At 42.2% G+C, this 19,058-nt stretch overlaps 1 protein-coding gene across 1 annotated transcript in view; it reads left to right on the top strand.

Moving 5' to 3' along the window:
• The window catches only part of stard10 (StAR-related lipid transfer (START) domain containing 10), an 80,909-nt gene that overhangs the window by 40,552 nt on the left and 21,299 nt on the right, over positions 1-19,058 (top strand). Inside the window, exons 2-3 of the mRNA XM_034168190.1 lie at positions 13,496-13,643; positions 15,888-15,991. Of these exons, the coding sequence (XP_034024081.1) occupies positions 13,496-13,643; positions 15,888-15,991 (252 nt within the window). The remainder of the gene's footprint in view (positions 1-13,495; positions 13,644-15,887; positions 15,992-19,058) is intronic.

Raw genomic sequence — 19,058 nt, 5'->3', positions numbered from 1 at the left:
GGAGGAGCCTTTTGATAATGCCACAGTTACAGCTCTTCTATTTATAGCGTGAATAAATGCTTGGATCTTAGCTAATGCATGGCAAGTGATTAATGACTGATGTGATGTAATGCATTCACACTTGCGGCATTAGCAAAAGTAAAGACGATCAGAAATGGAATTGACCAGCATCATAAACAGCTTGTTGCCCTCATTAAATTGATTATCATTGCCAAATTAATCAGCAACAATCTTTTAATATCCCAGTACAATCACAGTTGTATGTACTCATGAGAATGTAGGCATGATTACACGTACCACATACACTGTGTGTGTGTGTGTGGGGGGGGGGGGGGGGGGGCTGTGCAATCGTTTGTTTTTAATGATTAGAATAAATGGGGGACATTTTATTTCGGTGTACAAATTTTGGATTGTTCATTGTTATGTGCACCCTTGTTTGGTGCAATACCTTAACTCCAATATTATTCATTACAGCTACTGTGTCCAAACAATATATATATATATATATATATATATACTCAACAAAAATATAAACGCAACACTTTTGGTTTTGCTCCCATTTTGTATGAGATGAACTCAAAGATCTAAAACTTTTTCCACATACACAATATCACCATTTCCCTCAAATATTGTTCACAAACCAGTCTAAATCTGTGATAGTGAGCACTTCTCCTTTGCTGAGATAATCCATCCCACCTCACAGGTGTGCCATATCAAGATGCTGATTAGACACCATGATTAGTGCACAGGTGTACCTTAGACTGTCCACAATAAAAGGCCACTCTGAAAGGTGCAGTTTTGTTTTATTGGGGTGGGGGGGGGGATACCAGTCAGTATCTGGTGTGACCACCATTTACCTCATGCAGTGCAACACATCTCCTTCGCATAGAGTTGATCAGGTTGTCAATTGTGGCCTGTGGAATGTTGGTCCACTCCTCTTCAATGGCTGTGCGAAGTTGCTGGATATTGGCAGGAACTGGTACACACTGTCGTATACGCCGGTCCAGAGCATCCCAAACATGCTCAATGGGTGACATGTCTGAGTATGCCGGCCATGCAAGAACTGGGACATTTTCAGCTTCCAAGAATTGTGTACAAATCCTTGCAACATGGGGCCGTGCATTATCCTGCTGCAACATGAGGTGATGTTCTTGGATGTATGGCACAACAATGGGCCTCAGGATCTCATCACGGTATCTCTGTGCATTCAAAATGCCATCAATAAAATGCACATGTTTTTCGTCCATAACAGACGCCTGCCCATACCATAACCCCACCGCCACCATGGGCCACTCGATCCACAACATTGACATCAGAAAACCGCTCACCCACACGATGCCACACATGCTGTCTGCCATCTGCCCTGGACAGTGTGAACTAGGATTTATCCGTGAAGAGAACACCCCTCCAATGTGCCAAACGCCAGCGAATGTGAGCATTTGCCCACTCAAGTCGGTTACGACGATGAACTGGAGTCAGGTCGAGACCCCGATGAGGACAACGAGCATGCAGATGAGCTTCCCTGGGACGGTTTCTGACAGTTTGTGCAGAAATTCTTTGGTTATGCAAACCGATTGTTTGAGCAGCTGTCCAAGTGGCTGGTCTGACGATCTTGGAGGTGAACATGCTGGATGTGGAGGTCCTGGGCTGGTGTGGTTACACGTGGTCTGCGGTTGTGAGGCTGGTTGGATGTACTGCCAAATTCTCTGAAACGCCTTTGGAGATGGCTTATGGTAGAGAAATGAACATTCAGTACACGAGCAACAGCTCTGGTTGACATTCCTGCTGTCAGCATGCCAATTGCACGCTCCCTCAAATCTTGCGACATCTGTGGCATTGTATTGTGTGATAAAACTGCACCTTTCAGAGTGGCCTTTTATTGTGGGCAGTCTAAGGCACACCTGTGCACTAATCATGGTGTCTAATCAGCATCTTGATATGGCACACCTGTGAGGTGGGATGGATTATCTTAGCAAAGAAGTGCTCACTATCACAGATTTAGACTGGTTTGTGAACAATATTTGAGGGAAATGGTGATATTGTGTATGTGGAAAACGTTTTAGATCTTTGAGCTCATCTCATACAAAATGGGAGCAAAACCAAAAGTGTTGCGTTTATATTTTTGAGTGTGTGTGTGTGTATGTATATGTATGTATATGAAACTCAAAATGCGAAATTAAGTGAATTGTGACCATCTTGTTAAAATGAACTTATTTAAAGCTTTAACTAATTTACTTTATCAGATATACAGTACCTAATAAAAAAAAAAAATCATCTCGAGCTATTTTGTGACAGCAAATCAAAATAAAAAAATTCAGGATGCAGTCACATGAAAAACACTTTCAAATTCGCCAACTGTGGAAAGGTGCAGTTTTCATGAACAAGTGACAGAGATTTTAAATTGCGGTTGTCAGTCTTAATGTGGAAAAACAATCTCAATCATATTTTCTAAATCTAATAACAGAAAACACTAAAGAATAGTTTGAATGAATATTTAGTCCTAATAAAATATTACAACTTATGATGTAAGTCAGTTTCTACAGACAATTGACTATTCCATGTTAGGGCCCAGTCACACAACACACAGTGATAGCTGAACGAAGAATAAAGTCAAAAAGTCACACATCATCAAGACAAGGTGTACGAATGATCCTGCACCTTTCCCATCACCAAAAAGCCTGCGAATCAAGAGCACAAAAAGGAATGAAACTAACGAAAGAAAAATTAAGCAAATGTCGACCTCGACACTTTATTTTTCTTCCCGTTTCCCCTGTCTGCATATATAGTGATGGTAAAAGCCAAACTGGTGGAACCATTTGTATACAGGGGTGCACATAACTAGTACTCATGCTCGTGTGTGATGCACACAGAGGGAAACACTTTCCTACAATCTGTCATTGCTTTCTTCCTATGAAGTGCTTTAGGGGTGGATACAAGGAAATTTAAGTTAATATCTTTTATTTAAATAAGTTGTCGAGATTTGGAAAGAGTACAGTATTGTAAAGCTGCATGGAACGTCAAAGAAGACAAAGGAAATTACCAAGATGCCTCTGACTGTTAGACACCATGCAGTCACTTTTTCCAGTTGGTTCAGCAGTCACAGCTTCATGGTTGAGTGGCACAAAAGAAAATAAGAAAATCTAAACTCTAAGTTCGATTGTCCCATGTGCATCCTGGAAAATTCTTAAATACACACTCAGCACATGCATACGAGGTCTGTTAGAAAAGTATCGGACCTTATTATTTTTTTGCAATAACCTTATGGATTTGAATCACATGTGATTGCATCAGCCAAGCTTGAACCTTCGTGCGCATGCCAGAGTTTTTTCACACCTGTCGGTTGTCATTCGCCTGTGAGCAGGCTTTGAGTGAGCACTGGTCCTCTCCCCTCGTCGGATTTTCATTGTGAGGAAAATGTCTGAATGGCTGGAGCAGCGCTGCATCAAATTTTTCCAGAAACTGAGAGACCAGGTGGACACCATTCGGAAAATTCAGATGGCTTTCAGGGACGATTTTATGGGCATCACACAGATTGAGTGGTACAGCCGGTTTAAAGACAGCACACAATGGCGGACGGCGCGCCGCACTCCGAGCGGCGATCGACAGGCTGAAACGACCAGATCATTTCCAAACTGAATGCTGTGTTGATCCGGGACATCGTCTGACTACCAGAGAAATGGCAGAAAAGGTGGACATAGCACTTTTCCGGCACATTCCACTGTTAAAGGAGATTTTGTCATGAAAACAGGAGCGGAGGAATTTGCCACGGAGCCGCTGATGGCGCCAAACGAAAGCACCTCCGTGTTGGTCTCACAGGACATGTTGTGATATGCCCAGCTCTTCCACAATTTCTTGGATACTCACTCGACTGAAAAGCCACCCAAAACCGTCTGAATCTTCCGAATGGTGGAAGAGCTGGGCATGTCACAACATCTCCCCTGAGACTTCCAACATGGGGGTGCTTTTTGTTCTGTGCCATTAACGGCTCCGTCCTGACGTGCGAATTCCGCCGCACGTCTTTCATTACAAAATCTCCTGTAACAGTGTAATGTGCCGGAAAAGTGCTATGTCCACCTCTTGCCATTTCTCTGGTAGTCAGACGACGTCCCGGATCAACACAGCCTTCACTTTGGACATGATTTGGTCGTTTCAGCCTGTCAATGGCCGCTCGCAGCGCACCTTAAGCCGCTGTGGGCCATCTTTAATCCGGTTGTAATGCTCCTTAATCTGTGTGATGCCCATAAGATCTTCACCGAAAGCCATCTGAATTTTCCGAATGGTTTCCACCTGGCTGTCTCTGTTTCTGAAAAAAAATTGATGCAGCAAAGCGGCAGTCGCTCGGCCATTTTCCTGACGATGAAAATCCGCAGAGGGGGCTGGACCACTCCTCCCACAAAGCGTGCTCACAGGCGAATGACACAACAGACAGGCATGAAAAAACTCACGCATGCGTGCGAAGGTTCAAGCTTGGCTGATGCAATCACGTGATTCAAATCCATATGGTTATTGCAAAAAATAAAAAGGTCCGTTACTTTTCTAACAGACCTCGTATTTCACTTCTGCTGACGATGCATCGACTTATTGATTGATTGAGGTGTGTGTGTGTACATACGAGGTATGTTAGAAAAGTATCGGACCTTTTTATTTTTTTCAAAAACCTGATGGATTTGAATCACGTGCGCTTGCATGAGCAAACCTTGAACCTTTGTGCGCATGCGTGAACTTTTTCACGCCTGTCGATTGCATCATTTTCTGGTAAGCAGCCTTTGTGTGAGGTGTGTTGTGCGCTCGGCGTTTTTTCATTCCAAGGAAAAAGACGGAACGACTGGAGTAGCGCCGCATCAAATTTTGCCAGAAACTGGGCGACAACCAGGTGGAAACATTTCTGATTATTCAGACGTCTTTTTCCTTGGATGAAAAAATGCAGAGCACACGACACACGTCCCACACAAAGGCTGCTTACCAGAAAATGATGCAGTCGACAGGCGTGGAAAAGTTCACGCATGCGCACGAAGGTTCAAGGTTTGCCCATGCAAGCACACGTGATTCAAATCCATCAGGTTTTTGAAAAAATAAAAAGGTCCAATACTTTTCTAACAGACCTCGTACATACATCTCTAGAAATGTTCTGACCTTTACGAAAGGTAGAACAATCCAAAAACCTAGTCTTAGGTATAAAAATGAATGACTCCTTTGTGACGACCAGGCCAGTGTCCCCCTCAGAATCAGAGCTATCTTGGGATTTACTCTGGACTGAAAACTGCACACCTACCTTGCATGTTCAGCAGGCTCTTTTAACCAAACTGACTTCCCTGCTGACACAGAGAAACTCTGCTCTGAGTGTTTGTAATAATTGACTTCAACAGTATTTATCAGTGCCTAGAGGAGCAAATGCTGAGAGTTAACACATTGGAAGGAGGCACAAGTGGAACGAAAACAGAATGGAAGGGAGAGAACAAATGAAGGAGGCATATGGCAAAATGGGAAAGCAGATGAATTGGGTTGGATGTGAAGAGGTCGTCTTGTATGTCTGTCTATCTGCACTGCTCCTTGTCTGCCAATTTAGCATGGAATAGAATTTTATTCCCATGGACTTATCAGGCTGTTTGTCTTCATTACCTTCATTCGTATCTTTTGGTCTCTCTCTACAGCTGTTGTACCCTTTCAATTAATTTTCCTTCTTTCACTGTGCCTGTTTGTGTGACAGATCCATGATTCTTTCTAGTCATGTTCAATGTAATCTGTTAAATAAATTTGATCTGAGGTATTCCTTGTAGCACTGTTGCAATGATAATATGCGCGATACCACATTTAACACCAGTAGCCCCAGAGTCTAACAAAAATTGATTGTTCACAACTACAGTATGAGAAGACATGGTTGTTTTAAATGTGTTCCCACCATAATGTACGTGCTGGTGTCATTTCATGTGGGAGAGGTCGCCCTCATGTCCTGATTTATGGAGGGAGGAATCACTAGGGATTGATTATCTTAACTATGACTGAAGATCTCTGAAAAGCTGCTACATTAATTTTAAGTTATGATGGTGATGGTAAATATTTTCCTAATTGAATCCCTGATTGAAAGGGATGGGGGTGGGGGGAATTTAGAGTTAGTGCCTTTATTAGCGAGAGTGGTGACATGAAAAGCCGAAAAAAATCAGTCATGTGACTCATGGTGCCATCTTGGGGCAAACGTAGCATTGGCTGTTGATGTGTCTGCATGTAAATCCCGCTGTTTTATTTATTTGTTCGCTGAAAATGTCAGTGTCAGACTGAACGGTCCGCCCATAAATCGGTCCGCCTTTAGCATCTATGCATGCATCATTTCGGACCACAGCAACATGTGTGAGATGGAGTCTCTTAAAATGAATTAATGGGATTATTATCATCAGATGATAAAGGTAAAACCTCTTAAATCATTCTAAAGTCAGTTTTAAGCAGAAATGAGACAAAATTCTGTGACGCTTTGAAATGACAGACGCACAGTGAACGCATCAGCTAGCAGCTCATTAGCTGCGGCGCTCTGATCGCTTATGCAGCCTTTAATGATGAAATAATGCTGAATTTGTGGATGATTGTTGTATAAAAGCTTCAGATATCTGTCGCTGAGATAGATGATGATTGCAGTGCAGTTTGAAGCAGAAACAAGGTGTTAATCCGTGAACCACGTCATTGGGGGGACTGATTTTTAGGGGGACCGTTCGGTCTGCGACACCAGGTTGTTGTGCATTTGGAGGCACAAATAGTCACAGCAAGGGCTTCAAGATGTACAGATTCCCTTCAGATCCGAACAGAAGAAAAATTTGGGAAAATAAAGTCAGCTGTGTGGGATGGAAGCCAACATCATCAGTTTTGAGAGGTAAATTTATTGTTCAGTCCCATGTACAGTAAAACTCAACTAACCTGTCATCGTATAAACCAAATATTCGCAGTCACCGGACAAAAAAATGTCCCAAAGTTTTTGTATTGTTTTCCATGTAGTAAACACCATATATAACAGACTTTGTACAGCGGATTTTTCGCTCACATCAGATAATGTCCCGTCCGATCGCAATGTATTTCGGGTACAAATAAAAGTTCAGCTCTGACACTCGCTGATTTGTGGAAAGTAGGAGAGGAATCATTTGTGATTAAAAGTCTGTTTATTTTTTCATATCTGTTCAGACTCGCACCCGCAGCCTGACGTGCAGCTGTTAAATCAAACATCTTTCTTTTAATCCTTCGTCTCCCATCATATTGTAATGGGTTTTATAGCGTACACGCTGATAAATGGATCAGAAAAGTCTGCATCACATTTACAGCATGAAGTCAGTAAAAGAGGAAAATGTACAGCTTACCTTTGATTTGGGGGTGATGATTGTAGAAAGAAAAGCTTGTTGAGGGTCAAATTAGTCCATAATAAAGCATAATCCAGAGATGGAGATCTTTAAAAACTGTCACGCACGTCATTGCGTGACACGGATTTAAGGAGCAGCAGCTGCATAAATCGGGTTTTAAATTAATAAATCATCAAATTGTCAATTTATGTAAATTTGATAGCACCTGTACCTTCTTCTTTGTCTTTCGGCTGTTCCTGTTAGGGGTCAGCACAGCAGATCAGTCGTTTCCATCTCACCCTGTCCTCTGTATGTTCCTCTGTCACACCGACCATCTGCATGTCCTCCCTCAGCACATCCATAAACCTCCTCTTTGGCCTCCTCTTCTCCTGCCTGGTGGCTCCATCCTCAGCATCCTTCTCCCTATATACCCTGGGTCCCTCCTCTGCACATGCCCAAACCATCTCAATCTCGCCTCTCTGACTTTGTCTCCAAACCGTCCCACCTGAGCTGTCCCTCTATGTCCATTCTCGTCACTCCCAAAGAGAATCTCAACATCTTCAGCTCTGCCTCCTGTCTTTTTGTTAGTGCCAGAGTCTCTAAGCCGTACAGTATAGCTGGTCTCACTGTCTTGTAAACTTTCCCCTTCACTCTTGCTGATATTCTTCGGTCACAAATCACTCCTGCCACCTTTCTCCATCCACTCCACCCTGCCTGCACTCTCTTCTTCACCTCTCTACCACACTCTCCATTACTTTGAACAGTTGACCCCAAATATTTAAACTAATCTTCTTTCACCACTTCTACTCCTTGTAACTGCAGTATTCCATTGGGCTCTCTCCCATTCACACACATGTATTCAGTCTTGCTTCTACTGACTTTCATTCCCCTTCTCTCCAAAGCATATCTCCACCTCTCCAGACTAGACTCAACTTTCTCTCTACTCTCACTACAGATCACAATGTCATCTGCAAACATCATAGTCCATGGAGACTCCTGTCTCATTTCATCTGTTAACCTGTCCATCACCACTGCAAACAAGAAAGGACTCAGAGCTGATCCTCTACCTTGAATGAGTCTGTCATCTGCGCATCTCACCATGGTCACACTATTCTTGTACATGTCCTGCACTACCCTAACATACTTCAATGCCACTCCAGACTTCCTCATACAATACCACAGCTCTTCTCTTGGCACCCTATCATAAGCTTTTTCTAAGTCCACAAACACACAATGTAACTCTTTCTGGCCTTCTCTGTACTTCTCCAACAGTATTCTCAGAGCAAACATTGCATCTGTAGTGCTCTTTCTCGGCATGAAACCATATTGCTGCTCACAGATCTTCACCTGTTTTCTAAGCTTAACTTCTACTACGCTTTCCCATAACTTCATGCTGTGGCTGATCAACTTTATTCCTCTGTAGTTACTGCAGCTCTGCACATCACCCTTGTTCTTGAAAATAGGAACCAGCACACTTCGTCTCCACTCCTCAGGCACCCTCTCACTTTCCAAGATTTTATTAAACAATCTGGTTCGAAACTCCACTGCCATCTCTCCTAGACATTTCCATGCCTCCACTGGAATGTCATCTGGACCAACTGCCTTTCCACTCTTCACCCTCTTCACAGCAGCCCTCACTTCTTCCTTACTAATCTCTTGTACTTCCTGATTTACTCTCACCACATCATCCACCCTTTTCTCTCGTTCATTTTCTTCATTCATCAGACGATATAGATAGATAGATATAAAAATGCACAGATTTGGGGCTCCAATGGAATGAGTGGACAGTGCTTCTGGACGCAAATGAAAGACAAAAAGATAATGTACGGATAAAACGAACATCCACTGGAAAACTGCTAACAAGTACAGGACAAAACAAATGTGCAACCACCAGAGAAGCTCTGTCAGATGTCTGCTCAAGGTTTTGAGCATCCACAAAACTTTCCGTGGGACTTACCAGACATGAGCTGACAATGAAAGCATTTAACAAATGTGAAAGATTTGTACAAAAACTGACACAAATGGATATCAAAATTTTGTATCTGTGACTCATAATTTTTCCTCAATCTGCCACAGTGTGACTAAAGCCCCTTTCACACTGTCCCTTCTTCTGTGGCTTCACTGTCAGCAAAGTTCAGCAGAGTCCACCAGGATGAATAAACTCTAGCAATGCAGGTACTGAAGGGTTTTTTGCCAGACTGGGGTAGGGTAGTGTACAATTGTGGAGGCTTGGTATACAGTAGCGCAATGTTACGTAGACTTGCATACATTAGCGGAGTGTTGCATAGACTCACTGTATGTCTGCAAAAATATTAAACATGTTTAAAAAAATTTGGTTCTGCAAGCCGACTGTTGCAGCAGCTGTCCAGGTGGCTGGTCTCAGACCATCTTGGAGGTGAACATGTTGGATGTTGAGGTCCTAGGCTGATGGAGTGTGCCTTAATTGAGAGAGTGGCGTGAACTCAGAACATGGCGCCATTTCGGTTCCAACTGCGCTGAACTACTGAATGAACCTTTGTTTTCAACACTTTTAAAATCATTTAACCACATACAGCAACACATCCAGGTACCGGTGCTATCAAAATAAATCTAAAAATAGTTAAGCTATCAAATTTACAATTTATGATGACTTATTTAATTAATTTAAAGCCTGATTTATGCAGCTGCAGCTCTAACTCCGTGTCATGCAATGACATGCGTGACAGTTTCAAAATTCTGTCTCTGGATTATGCTTTATTACTTATTTGATCCTCAACAAGCTTTTCTTTATACAATCACCTCCAAATCAAAGGTAAGGTGTACAATTTCCTTTGTTACCAACTTTGTGCTGTAAATGTGCGGACTTTTCTGATCCGTTTGTAATCGGCATGCAAACTACAAAAATTACTATAATATGATGGCAGACGAAGGAGTAAAAGCAGAAAAGTGTCAAATAACAACCTTTTGTCTGATTTAACAGGTGCATGTCAGGCTGCGGATCCGTGTCTGAGCACAGTGTAAAAAAAAAACACAAAAAACGGTCAGGCTTTTAATCAGGGAAATGACTCCGGTCCCACTTTACTCAAATCTGCGAGTGTCAGAGTGCTGAACTTTAATTTGTACCGTTACTGTGCACGTCCAGACTGCTGTGGGTTTTTAATGGAAATACATTGCGATCGGACCAGACATTTTGTCCGATGTGAGCAAAAAATCTGTTATACAAAATCTGTTATACACTGTTTAGTACATGGAAAACGATACAAAAACATTGTTTTTTTGTTTTTTTTTTGTCCACTGACTGCGAACATCTGGTTTATACAGTGACGGTTTAGGTGAGTTTTACTGTACATCGGACTGAAAAATAAATTTACCTCTCAAAACTTTGATGTCGTCTTTCATCCCACACAGCTGACTTTATTTTCCCAAGCTTTTCTTCTGTTTAGATCTGAAGGGAATCTGTACATCTTGAAGTCCTTGCTATGTCTATTTGTGCATCCAAATACACAACAACCCAGCATTTTCAGCGAATAAATAAATAAAATAGCTGGATTTCCATGCAGACAGATTAGATAACAGCGAACGACTCGTCACCACTTTCTCAATTAAGGCACTCTAGGCTGATGCGTAGTCTGTGATTGTGAACCCAGTTGGATGTACTGCCAAATTCTCTGAAACATCTTTGGAGACGGCTTATGGTAGGGAGATGAACATTCAATTCATGGGCAACAGCTCTGGTGGACGTTCCTGCAGTCAGCATGCCAATTGCACGCTCCCTCAAAACTTGGAACATCTCTGGCATTGTGCTATTTCAAACTGAAAACTGATAGAGTGGCCTTTTATTGTGGCCAGCCTAAGGCACACCTGTACGATAACTATGCTGTCTATGCTACACCTGTGAGATGGGATGGATTGTGGAGAACTGCTCACTAACACAGACTTGGACAGATTTGTGCACACTATTTGAGAGAAATAGGTCTTTTGCGTATATAGAAAATGTTTTAGATCGAGTTCAGCTCATGAGAATTAGGAGCAAAAAAAAGTGTTGCTTCTATATTTTTGTTCAGTATATTTGGACCTGAAAAAACTTCTTGTCCAAATGTTTAAGGAATCTGAAGAAGTCTTTCTGTCTAGAGTCCTGATAGAATTGCAGAATCTGGCAAAACCTTGTTGGTTGTGCTTAAATGAAGTGACATTGTTCAAGTTTTATCTATTCTACGCCACCGTTAATATATCAGTGGCCCCCTTAAAACATCACAATCTTCTTTGCAGCAACATGTGACACAGGTATTTGCAGAAGTGTCACCTTACAACAGAAGTACAAAAACCGGTTTGAAACCTGTCTGCACTGAAACTGAAAAAGTTGACAAATATTTTAAAGGTGGCTAATGCAAGGCAATTAAATTGTTTTTAGAAACTCTTGATTAGTTTACATATTTGTGAACACACATGGTAACATCTATTTATATTTGTGAAGATTTAAATACAGGTCAAGTCTGGGAGCATGCAGTGCAGACTGCAGAAAGTCACAGCATCCATCACACGACAGAACCTCTTTGCGTCCTTGATGGCAACCAACTAAAAAACTGCCCCTTTAAGTAAACTAAAGGATCCAAAGTTGATTCCAGGATCTGACTTGCATGAAGTGAGAATTCATAAATCTGGATTGCAAGAAGAGTCTGTTCATCTCATATTGGTATCTACATTAAAAACTGTGCATGCTTCATAATACAAAAGTAAAAGAAAAAAAAAGCAGTGAGAACCCTGTGGATGTGCACCATACTCTCATCCTCTGACCCTGTGTTTACTTATCTTTCTACTCACACACTAATGGTCAGACTGTAGCTGTCTGTTTCCTGTACTGATGGTGTCCATTTAAAAGCTCAGGTCTATGACTCATCTGTGGTCAGTGGCCTGTGTCTCTTGCTCGCCATTCCTCCTTCGCTCTCGCTTTCTCTCTGTGAGGTCACATTCATTCATTTACACATTTGTTGGATTTTGTTTTAATGGAGTAATAACCGTATGTTTTCTCATGTGTACATCTTCCACTTGCATTTGCACATCAGTTGAAGCATGTTTAATTTCATCTTAAAAATTTCATCATGTTCGAACCCCACACACAGTTCTTCTAATACAGGGGTGGGCAACCTGTTCCAGAAAGAGCCAAGAGGGTGCAGGTTTTCTTTGCAGCCACTGACTCCACCAGGTGATTTCACTGATTAACTGATTCCATCTGCTCAAAGTGATATTAATCAGTAAAATCACCTGGTGGAGTCAGTGGCTGCAAAGAAAACCTGCACCCTCTTGGCTCTTTCTGGAACAGGTTGCCCACCCCTGTTCTAATATATCAGTACCAACAAAGTGTTTCTGTCTTCTTAACTCTCTTTAGCAGCAGCACACTGCAGTGACTCCATTGGAAGCAAGTTGGAAAATTGTAATGGCTTTGCCCCCTTCACTACCTCACACTGATAGTACTGATTAAATCTTAAATTTAATGTACAGTTCCAGTAAATTATAATATAAGGGAATCCTAGTGTAAACTATAAGGTAGTCCTACACTTCAACCGCAGAGCTCCAACGCAGTGCATCAGCAGACAGGATGTAGCTTATTAAAGGCTGTAGCCCAATGGTTCTTAGATGTTTTTCCTTCAGTGCATCCAGAAAGTATTCACAGCTTCACTTTTTCCACATTTTATGTTACACCCTTATTCCAAAATGTACTCACAATACCCCATAATGACAATGTGAAAAGCTGGGGGTGGGGGGGTTGGATTTTTGCAAACTTATTTAAAATGAATCCACCTCTCCCCCCAAAAACAAACAAACAAACAAAAAACTAAAATCACACGTACATAAGTATTCATACCTTTTGCCATGAAGGTCAAAATTGAGGTGCATCCGCACTTATTTTTCTTTAATGTAAAAAAAAAAATGTCTTCAATGTAAAAAAAAAAAAAAAAAAAAAAAAAGCTTTATGATACTCGTGGAATACATTTTATGTAATATTTGAGTCCTCAGTCTTTTACAATCAGCTAACTTGTGTAAATGTCTGAGCTGTTTTTTTTTTTGTTGTTTTTTTAAAGTGAAACACTGCATTTTCAGAACAGTAGCTTGATATAAATAAAATCTGTATTTCAATTATATTCCATACAGTTACCTTTTTCTTTATTACTGCACTAAAAATGAACTTCTCTGTCTTTCAGTGTCAGCTGGTGTGTAAGGACGTGTCAGCTGAGACGGTGTATGACATGCTTCACGACATTGAATACCGAAAAAAGTGGGACAAAAATGTCATCGAGACCTTTGATATTGGGAAACTCACAGTCAATGCAGATGTTGGGTACTATTCATGTATGTCTCACACTCGCACCACTCACTCTCATGAAAAGCTTTATGTCTGCTAACAAGGCTATATGCTGTTTGTCTTAGCAAGATTAAACAAACACCACTGAACTGATTTTCTTTAAACTTGGTGGAAGGGTAGGGCATTTACTATGGAGGAAACTTTAAAGTTTTGTTGTGCATCCTTGGATTTTTTTATTATTATTATTATTTAAATGTTGTCTCTCGCAATGCTAATCGCCCTTTCACACATAACAAAAGTTGGGCGGAAGACAGAAACGAGTGACAAAAAAGGAATTGGTGAGCCGCCAAAGATTCCACCCGCTGTTGGGAGGGACACACGGTCGGACAAGTGTGAACAATCCTGTGGCCACAGTTTTGTGCACATGCATGTGAGCGTGGACAAACACACTGCGAGGACATACATCGCACTCAGACAACAGCAGCAGCAGCGATTACATGCTGGACGTATTTATGCTGTGCATAAATCAACAGAAATGTGAAAGCACAAAATGAGTGCAGAGAATATCATAAGAACAATGAATGCACACACAAAAACCACAACCGCACTTTTCAACATTTAATTCCTGTTATAAAGAGTAGACAATACAAGATTTATTCTCTTCCTTGACATAAACACGGAAGTATTGAACTGATATGGATGACTTTTATTTTTATTTTTTTCCACAAGTGACCTGATCCGCTCGTATCATTAACACATCAGCCCGGCTCCGCGTGTCCCTCTGTCCATCGCACACTGGAGCGCTGGTGACTGCGTTGCAAAGGTGATATGTGGTTTAATTTATTACAGCGTGAGGAGAGCCTGCCTATGCATGCGCCTCGCAATGGCGTCTCGTTAGGTGATATTCTGCATTGGACGACGTGTGTTCCGCTGCTGTGCATAGCGATGATGCAGCGGTCAGGTGCAGCTTTGACTGCATGGTCATCACCATGCGCACGGAGATGTGGTTGGGATGATCCAGTTCATTTTTTATTTCTCCCCATGTCGTCATCGTTTGCAGACACGTGTGCAACACCGTGCCATTCACATGGGTGATTGGCGCACATGTAACATATGTGTTCCCCAGCTGTGCGTTGGCTGCATGAATGGCTCTGCTTTTTGTAAGTGCCCCACGAGTGGTGTTGGATGTTCATAGGTGGCACCTGGATTCTGGCTGAGAGTGCGTCGAGTGGCCATTTGTATGGCATTTGGTGACATTTAGCCACTGGTGTGAAGGCTGCCTCAATCATGCCATTTGGCCAAAAATGCTGTGCAAATGTTGCGAACACAATCAGATGGCAGTGCAACCTCATCTTGCCCGCCGTTGGAATGGTTTTCCGGCGCGAGCGGCATGGGAACATAGAGTGCATGTGCTGTGCTAAATGGATGTGGCAACTGCTGTACGAGGCTTCAGAGTGCGGCTCCGATTTCCCATGAGTGCCATTCGAATCCTCCTCCATGCACCATTCTGCCGCAGTTGTTATATGTGAAGGGGTCTTAAGGAAAGTAAGGGGATTGTGAATTTGCCACCTTCATCAGATCCACTCCAGAAATTACTGGCTTCCTCCTTCGCCTGTAAACCACCTTTACATCAAGTATCAAGAACATTTCTACAGTACAGTAGTTTTTGTGTAATCCTGCTAACAGACAAACACCAAACGGCACTGAAAACATCATCAATTTTGATAATTGAGCATTGAAGGTATTTAGCAACTAAAACACCAGATTTTTACCAATTACAGTTTTCAAATGCAGATTTCCCCCCTTCCCATTGTTTTATACAGTGGTACTTTCAACACCTTTTTAATTTGTATTGCTGCTGAACTCTGTCCTTTGTTCATTAAGATGCACTACAACCATCCCCCAAATCCTGAACAAGAGCAGGGGATGAATTTGGATCATTTTTAAGATGGCATTTTGGGAATGGGGAAAAAAATTGTTAGGCTGCAACTAATATTTCCATTCATTGTTAATAATGTGATCTGTTTTAACAATCATACAGTTTAGGAATTGTAAAAAGAATGTTTGTCTGTAAGCTGCAATTAGGGGGAAAAAAAAAAATAAAAATAGTGATTAGTTTTCCAGTGCCAAAAGACCACACAGTTATGTGGTCAAGTTATGAACACTCGCTCAGTTAACAACACAAATAATAAACAGATTGTTAATAAGTCATCACCTCTCTTCATGCATACTGTACTCTGTATAACAGCTCGCAAGACAGAATTCACAAGATTTCTGTCACTCATTCACAGGGTCGTGTCCCAAGCCTCTTCTGGACCGAGATGTCGTCACGCTTCGCTCTTGGCTGCCGATGGGAAAAGATTACATCATTATGAACTATTCTGTTAAACATGCTGTGAGTAAAGGCACACACAGTGCAGACCCCATCAGATGAAGCGCTGCTCATTCACGTGCATGTTTAAAAACTCTGAACATGCCTGTCAGGGACACTGTGGTAGATGTACTGAAAATTCAGCTCACTTGAGTTTTTGTACAGTATCTTTAGGTTTTGTTTAACACACTGTTTCCCCATGATTTCTGGCCTGTCCAGCCTTGTGATCAGTGAAGGCTGAGATACTTGTGGCAAAACTCGCTGAGAAGTTTCAGGCTTCAGATTTCCTCCAAATTCTATTACTTACAGTGCATCCGGAAAGTATTCACAGTGCTTCACTTTTTCCACAGTTTGTGATGTTACAGCCTTATTCCAAAATGGAGTAAATTAATTTTTCCCTCAAAATTCTACTCACAACACCCCATAATTATTTTTTTTTATTTTTGCAAATTAAAAATAAAAAACTAAGAAGTCACATGTACGTAAGTATTCACAGCCTTTGCTCAATACTTTGTTGATCCACCTTTGGCAACAATTACAGCCTCAAGTCTTCTTGAATATGATGCCGCAAGCTTGGTGCACCTATCTTTGGTTAGTTTTGCCCATTCCTCTTTGCAGCACCTCTCAACCTCCATCAGGTTGGATGGGGCCATTTTCAGATCTCTCCAGAGATGTTCAGTTGGATTCAGGTTTCGACTCTGGTTGGGGCACTCAAGGACAGTCACAGAGTTGTCCTGAAGCCACTCCTTTGATATGTTGGCTGTGTGCTTAGGGTCATTGTCATTCTCTCAAACCTGACTCTCCCAGTTCCTGCTGCTGAAAAACATCCCCACAGCATGATGCTGCCACCACCATGCTTCACTGTAGGGATGGCGCCTGGTTTCCTCCAAACATGACACCTGGCATTCACACCAAAGAGTTCAATCTTTGCCATGCCAACTTTATTTATAAAGCACTTTAACACAACCACAGATGAGACAAAGTGCTGTACATTAACCCTCTGGGGCCGACGCCGTCGTATATGATGGCTGAGACCAAGTTTTACTAAATTATAAATAATGTTTTAATGATAATGAGATAGAAATTTACTTTTTTTTGGATGAAGAGTTAACTCTGCGGACTTTCAAGCCAGCTTTCCACCATCTTTGTACTTTTAATAGAAGCTGCGTGATGACCTGCCCAATGTGACTGTCCAATCGGAATTGGTTCACCGTCACATGGTTTTCCAAAATCCAATCGTAGGACAGATTTACCTCACGTGATAAACCAAAGGTTGTTTTTAGGAGTGACGTGTTACTAGTTGGCCTGTTTTGAATAGCCCCCTGGCTGCTGGCTCCAATGCACCCTGCACCATTACGCACAGCAATCAGTGAAAGTGAGCAAATGGAGGGCCTCTCATACAATCTCACGTGCTCAGAGTGTGTGAGTATCAGGATTGCTCCACTAGTTTGCCTGTGAATGTTATTGGACAAGCCTGTGGCAAGCTCCGGCGTAAAGCACTGTGCTGTGATAATGCCATGTTGGCGCACATTTAGGCATGGGTTTGGTCCAAACCTCCAGCCCTCCCACACCTGGTCCCTTTTAAAGTGTGGGTTTTCAATTCAGATTCACAGCAGCATTTAAAGATGTCACATTTTTTAAACGCAGTCCAAAAAATAGATGCTCCAGTACAGTCCCATGGTTGTGCGCTGTGCACCAGGCTGCTGTCCACATGTAGTGCGCCAGACCAGTTAGAACCGAACCACGGGTTCCTGGAGAGCTGCCTCTGTGCTCCTCGTTGGCTCTGCGGCTCGTTGGCTTTATTTCTTCTGCGGCTTTAAACATACAAACTGTGAGCCCACTATAAACTTTGTTTGTCCGTTTATTTCTGCAAAATCGCTCTTTTGCGCGCGGTGCCGTTCTGCATGCACAATGAGGTGGCCGCTTTAATTATATACACCTGTGGATCATTTTATATATATATATATATATGTGTATATGTGTATGTATATATGTGTATATGTATGAAAAACACCTCCGTGTTAACTATTTGTAAAATCCAGGTGGCTTTTGGTGGCTTTCAGTTGAGTATCTGAGAAATTGTTTAACAGCAGGGCATGTTCCAACTTGTCCTTAAGGCTTCCAACGGAGGTGTTTTTCCTGTGGCGGGCACGCCGCGCTGGCTGCGAGCCAACGCGCCAATCTGTCCGCACGTCTTTCATTAAAAAAATCTCCTTTAACAGTGGAATGTCCGGATAAACTGCTGATTCCGACCTCTTCTGAAAGTGCTCTGTTCTCTCACGACATCCTGGGTCAACAGAGGCTTAAATTTGGAGGTTTTCAGCTTGAAACAGGATGACGACGTCGCCTCGGAGCGCTGCGCGACGTCCCGCTCCGTGGGAAGTCCTTACAGAGATGGAAACAATCCAAAATCTCTCATCAGCCGTTAAAACTTTCACCGAAAACCAGCTTAATTTGTCGAATGGTGTCCACTCCGATGTGCCTCACAATTTTGGAAAAAATTTGGATGAAGCACAGCGCCAGTCTCTCAGCAACTTCTCAGACAAAGGAATTCCGACGAGGGGGCTGGACCACTCCTCCCACAAGGCGTGCTCACAGGCGAATGACGTCACCGACAGGCGTGAAAAAACTCTCGCATGCCCACGAGGGTTCAAGCTTGGCTGATGTAATCACACGTGATTCAAATCCATGTTTTTTTTTTTAATAATGTCGGATACTTTTCTAATAGACTGTGTGTGTGTGTGTGTGTGTGTGTGTGTGTGTGTGTGTATATCCGCAGCTTACAAATCACCGTGATTACAACTTTTAACTGTTATGTCTTCAAAATCGGCCTTTTGCGTGTTCTCCTTCTGTGCTGGTGCACAGCTTCTGCTCTGCTTTTAGCGGCTTCACTGGAGTTATTTCTTCTGCGCCTTTAAACACACAGCCACTTTCACATAGTCACCCAAATTTTAACTTTGTGTTCATCCAGTATTGACTGAAAAATCACTCTTTTGTGACCTGTCGTTCTGCCTAAACGCTTGTTTGAAGCGTGATGAGTCACTGCCTCAGTGCGCACACACAGCGGAGCTCATGTGATCCATTAACAAGA

This window comes from Thalassophryne amazonica, chromosome 4 (genome assembly GCF_902500255.1).
Source record: "Thalassophryne amazonica chromosome 4, fThaAma1.1, whole genome shotgun sequence".
Classification (NCBI taxonomy): domain Eukaryota; kingdom Metazoa; phylum Chordata; class Actinopteri; order Batrachoidiformes; family Batrachoididae; genus Thalassophryne; species Thalassophryne amazonica.
Note: the sequence above shows the minus strand (reverse complement) of the source record. Positions and strands in the feature narration are given on the sequence as shown.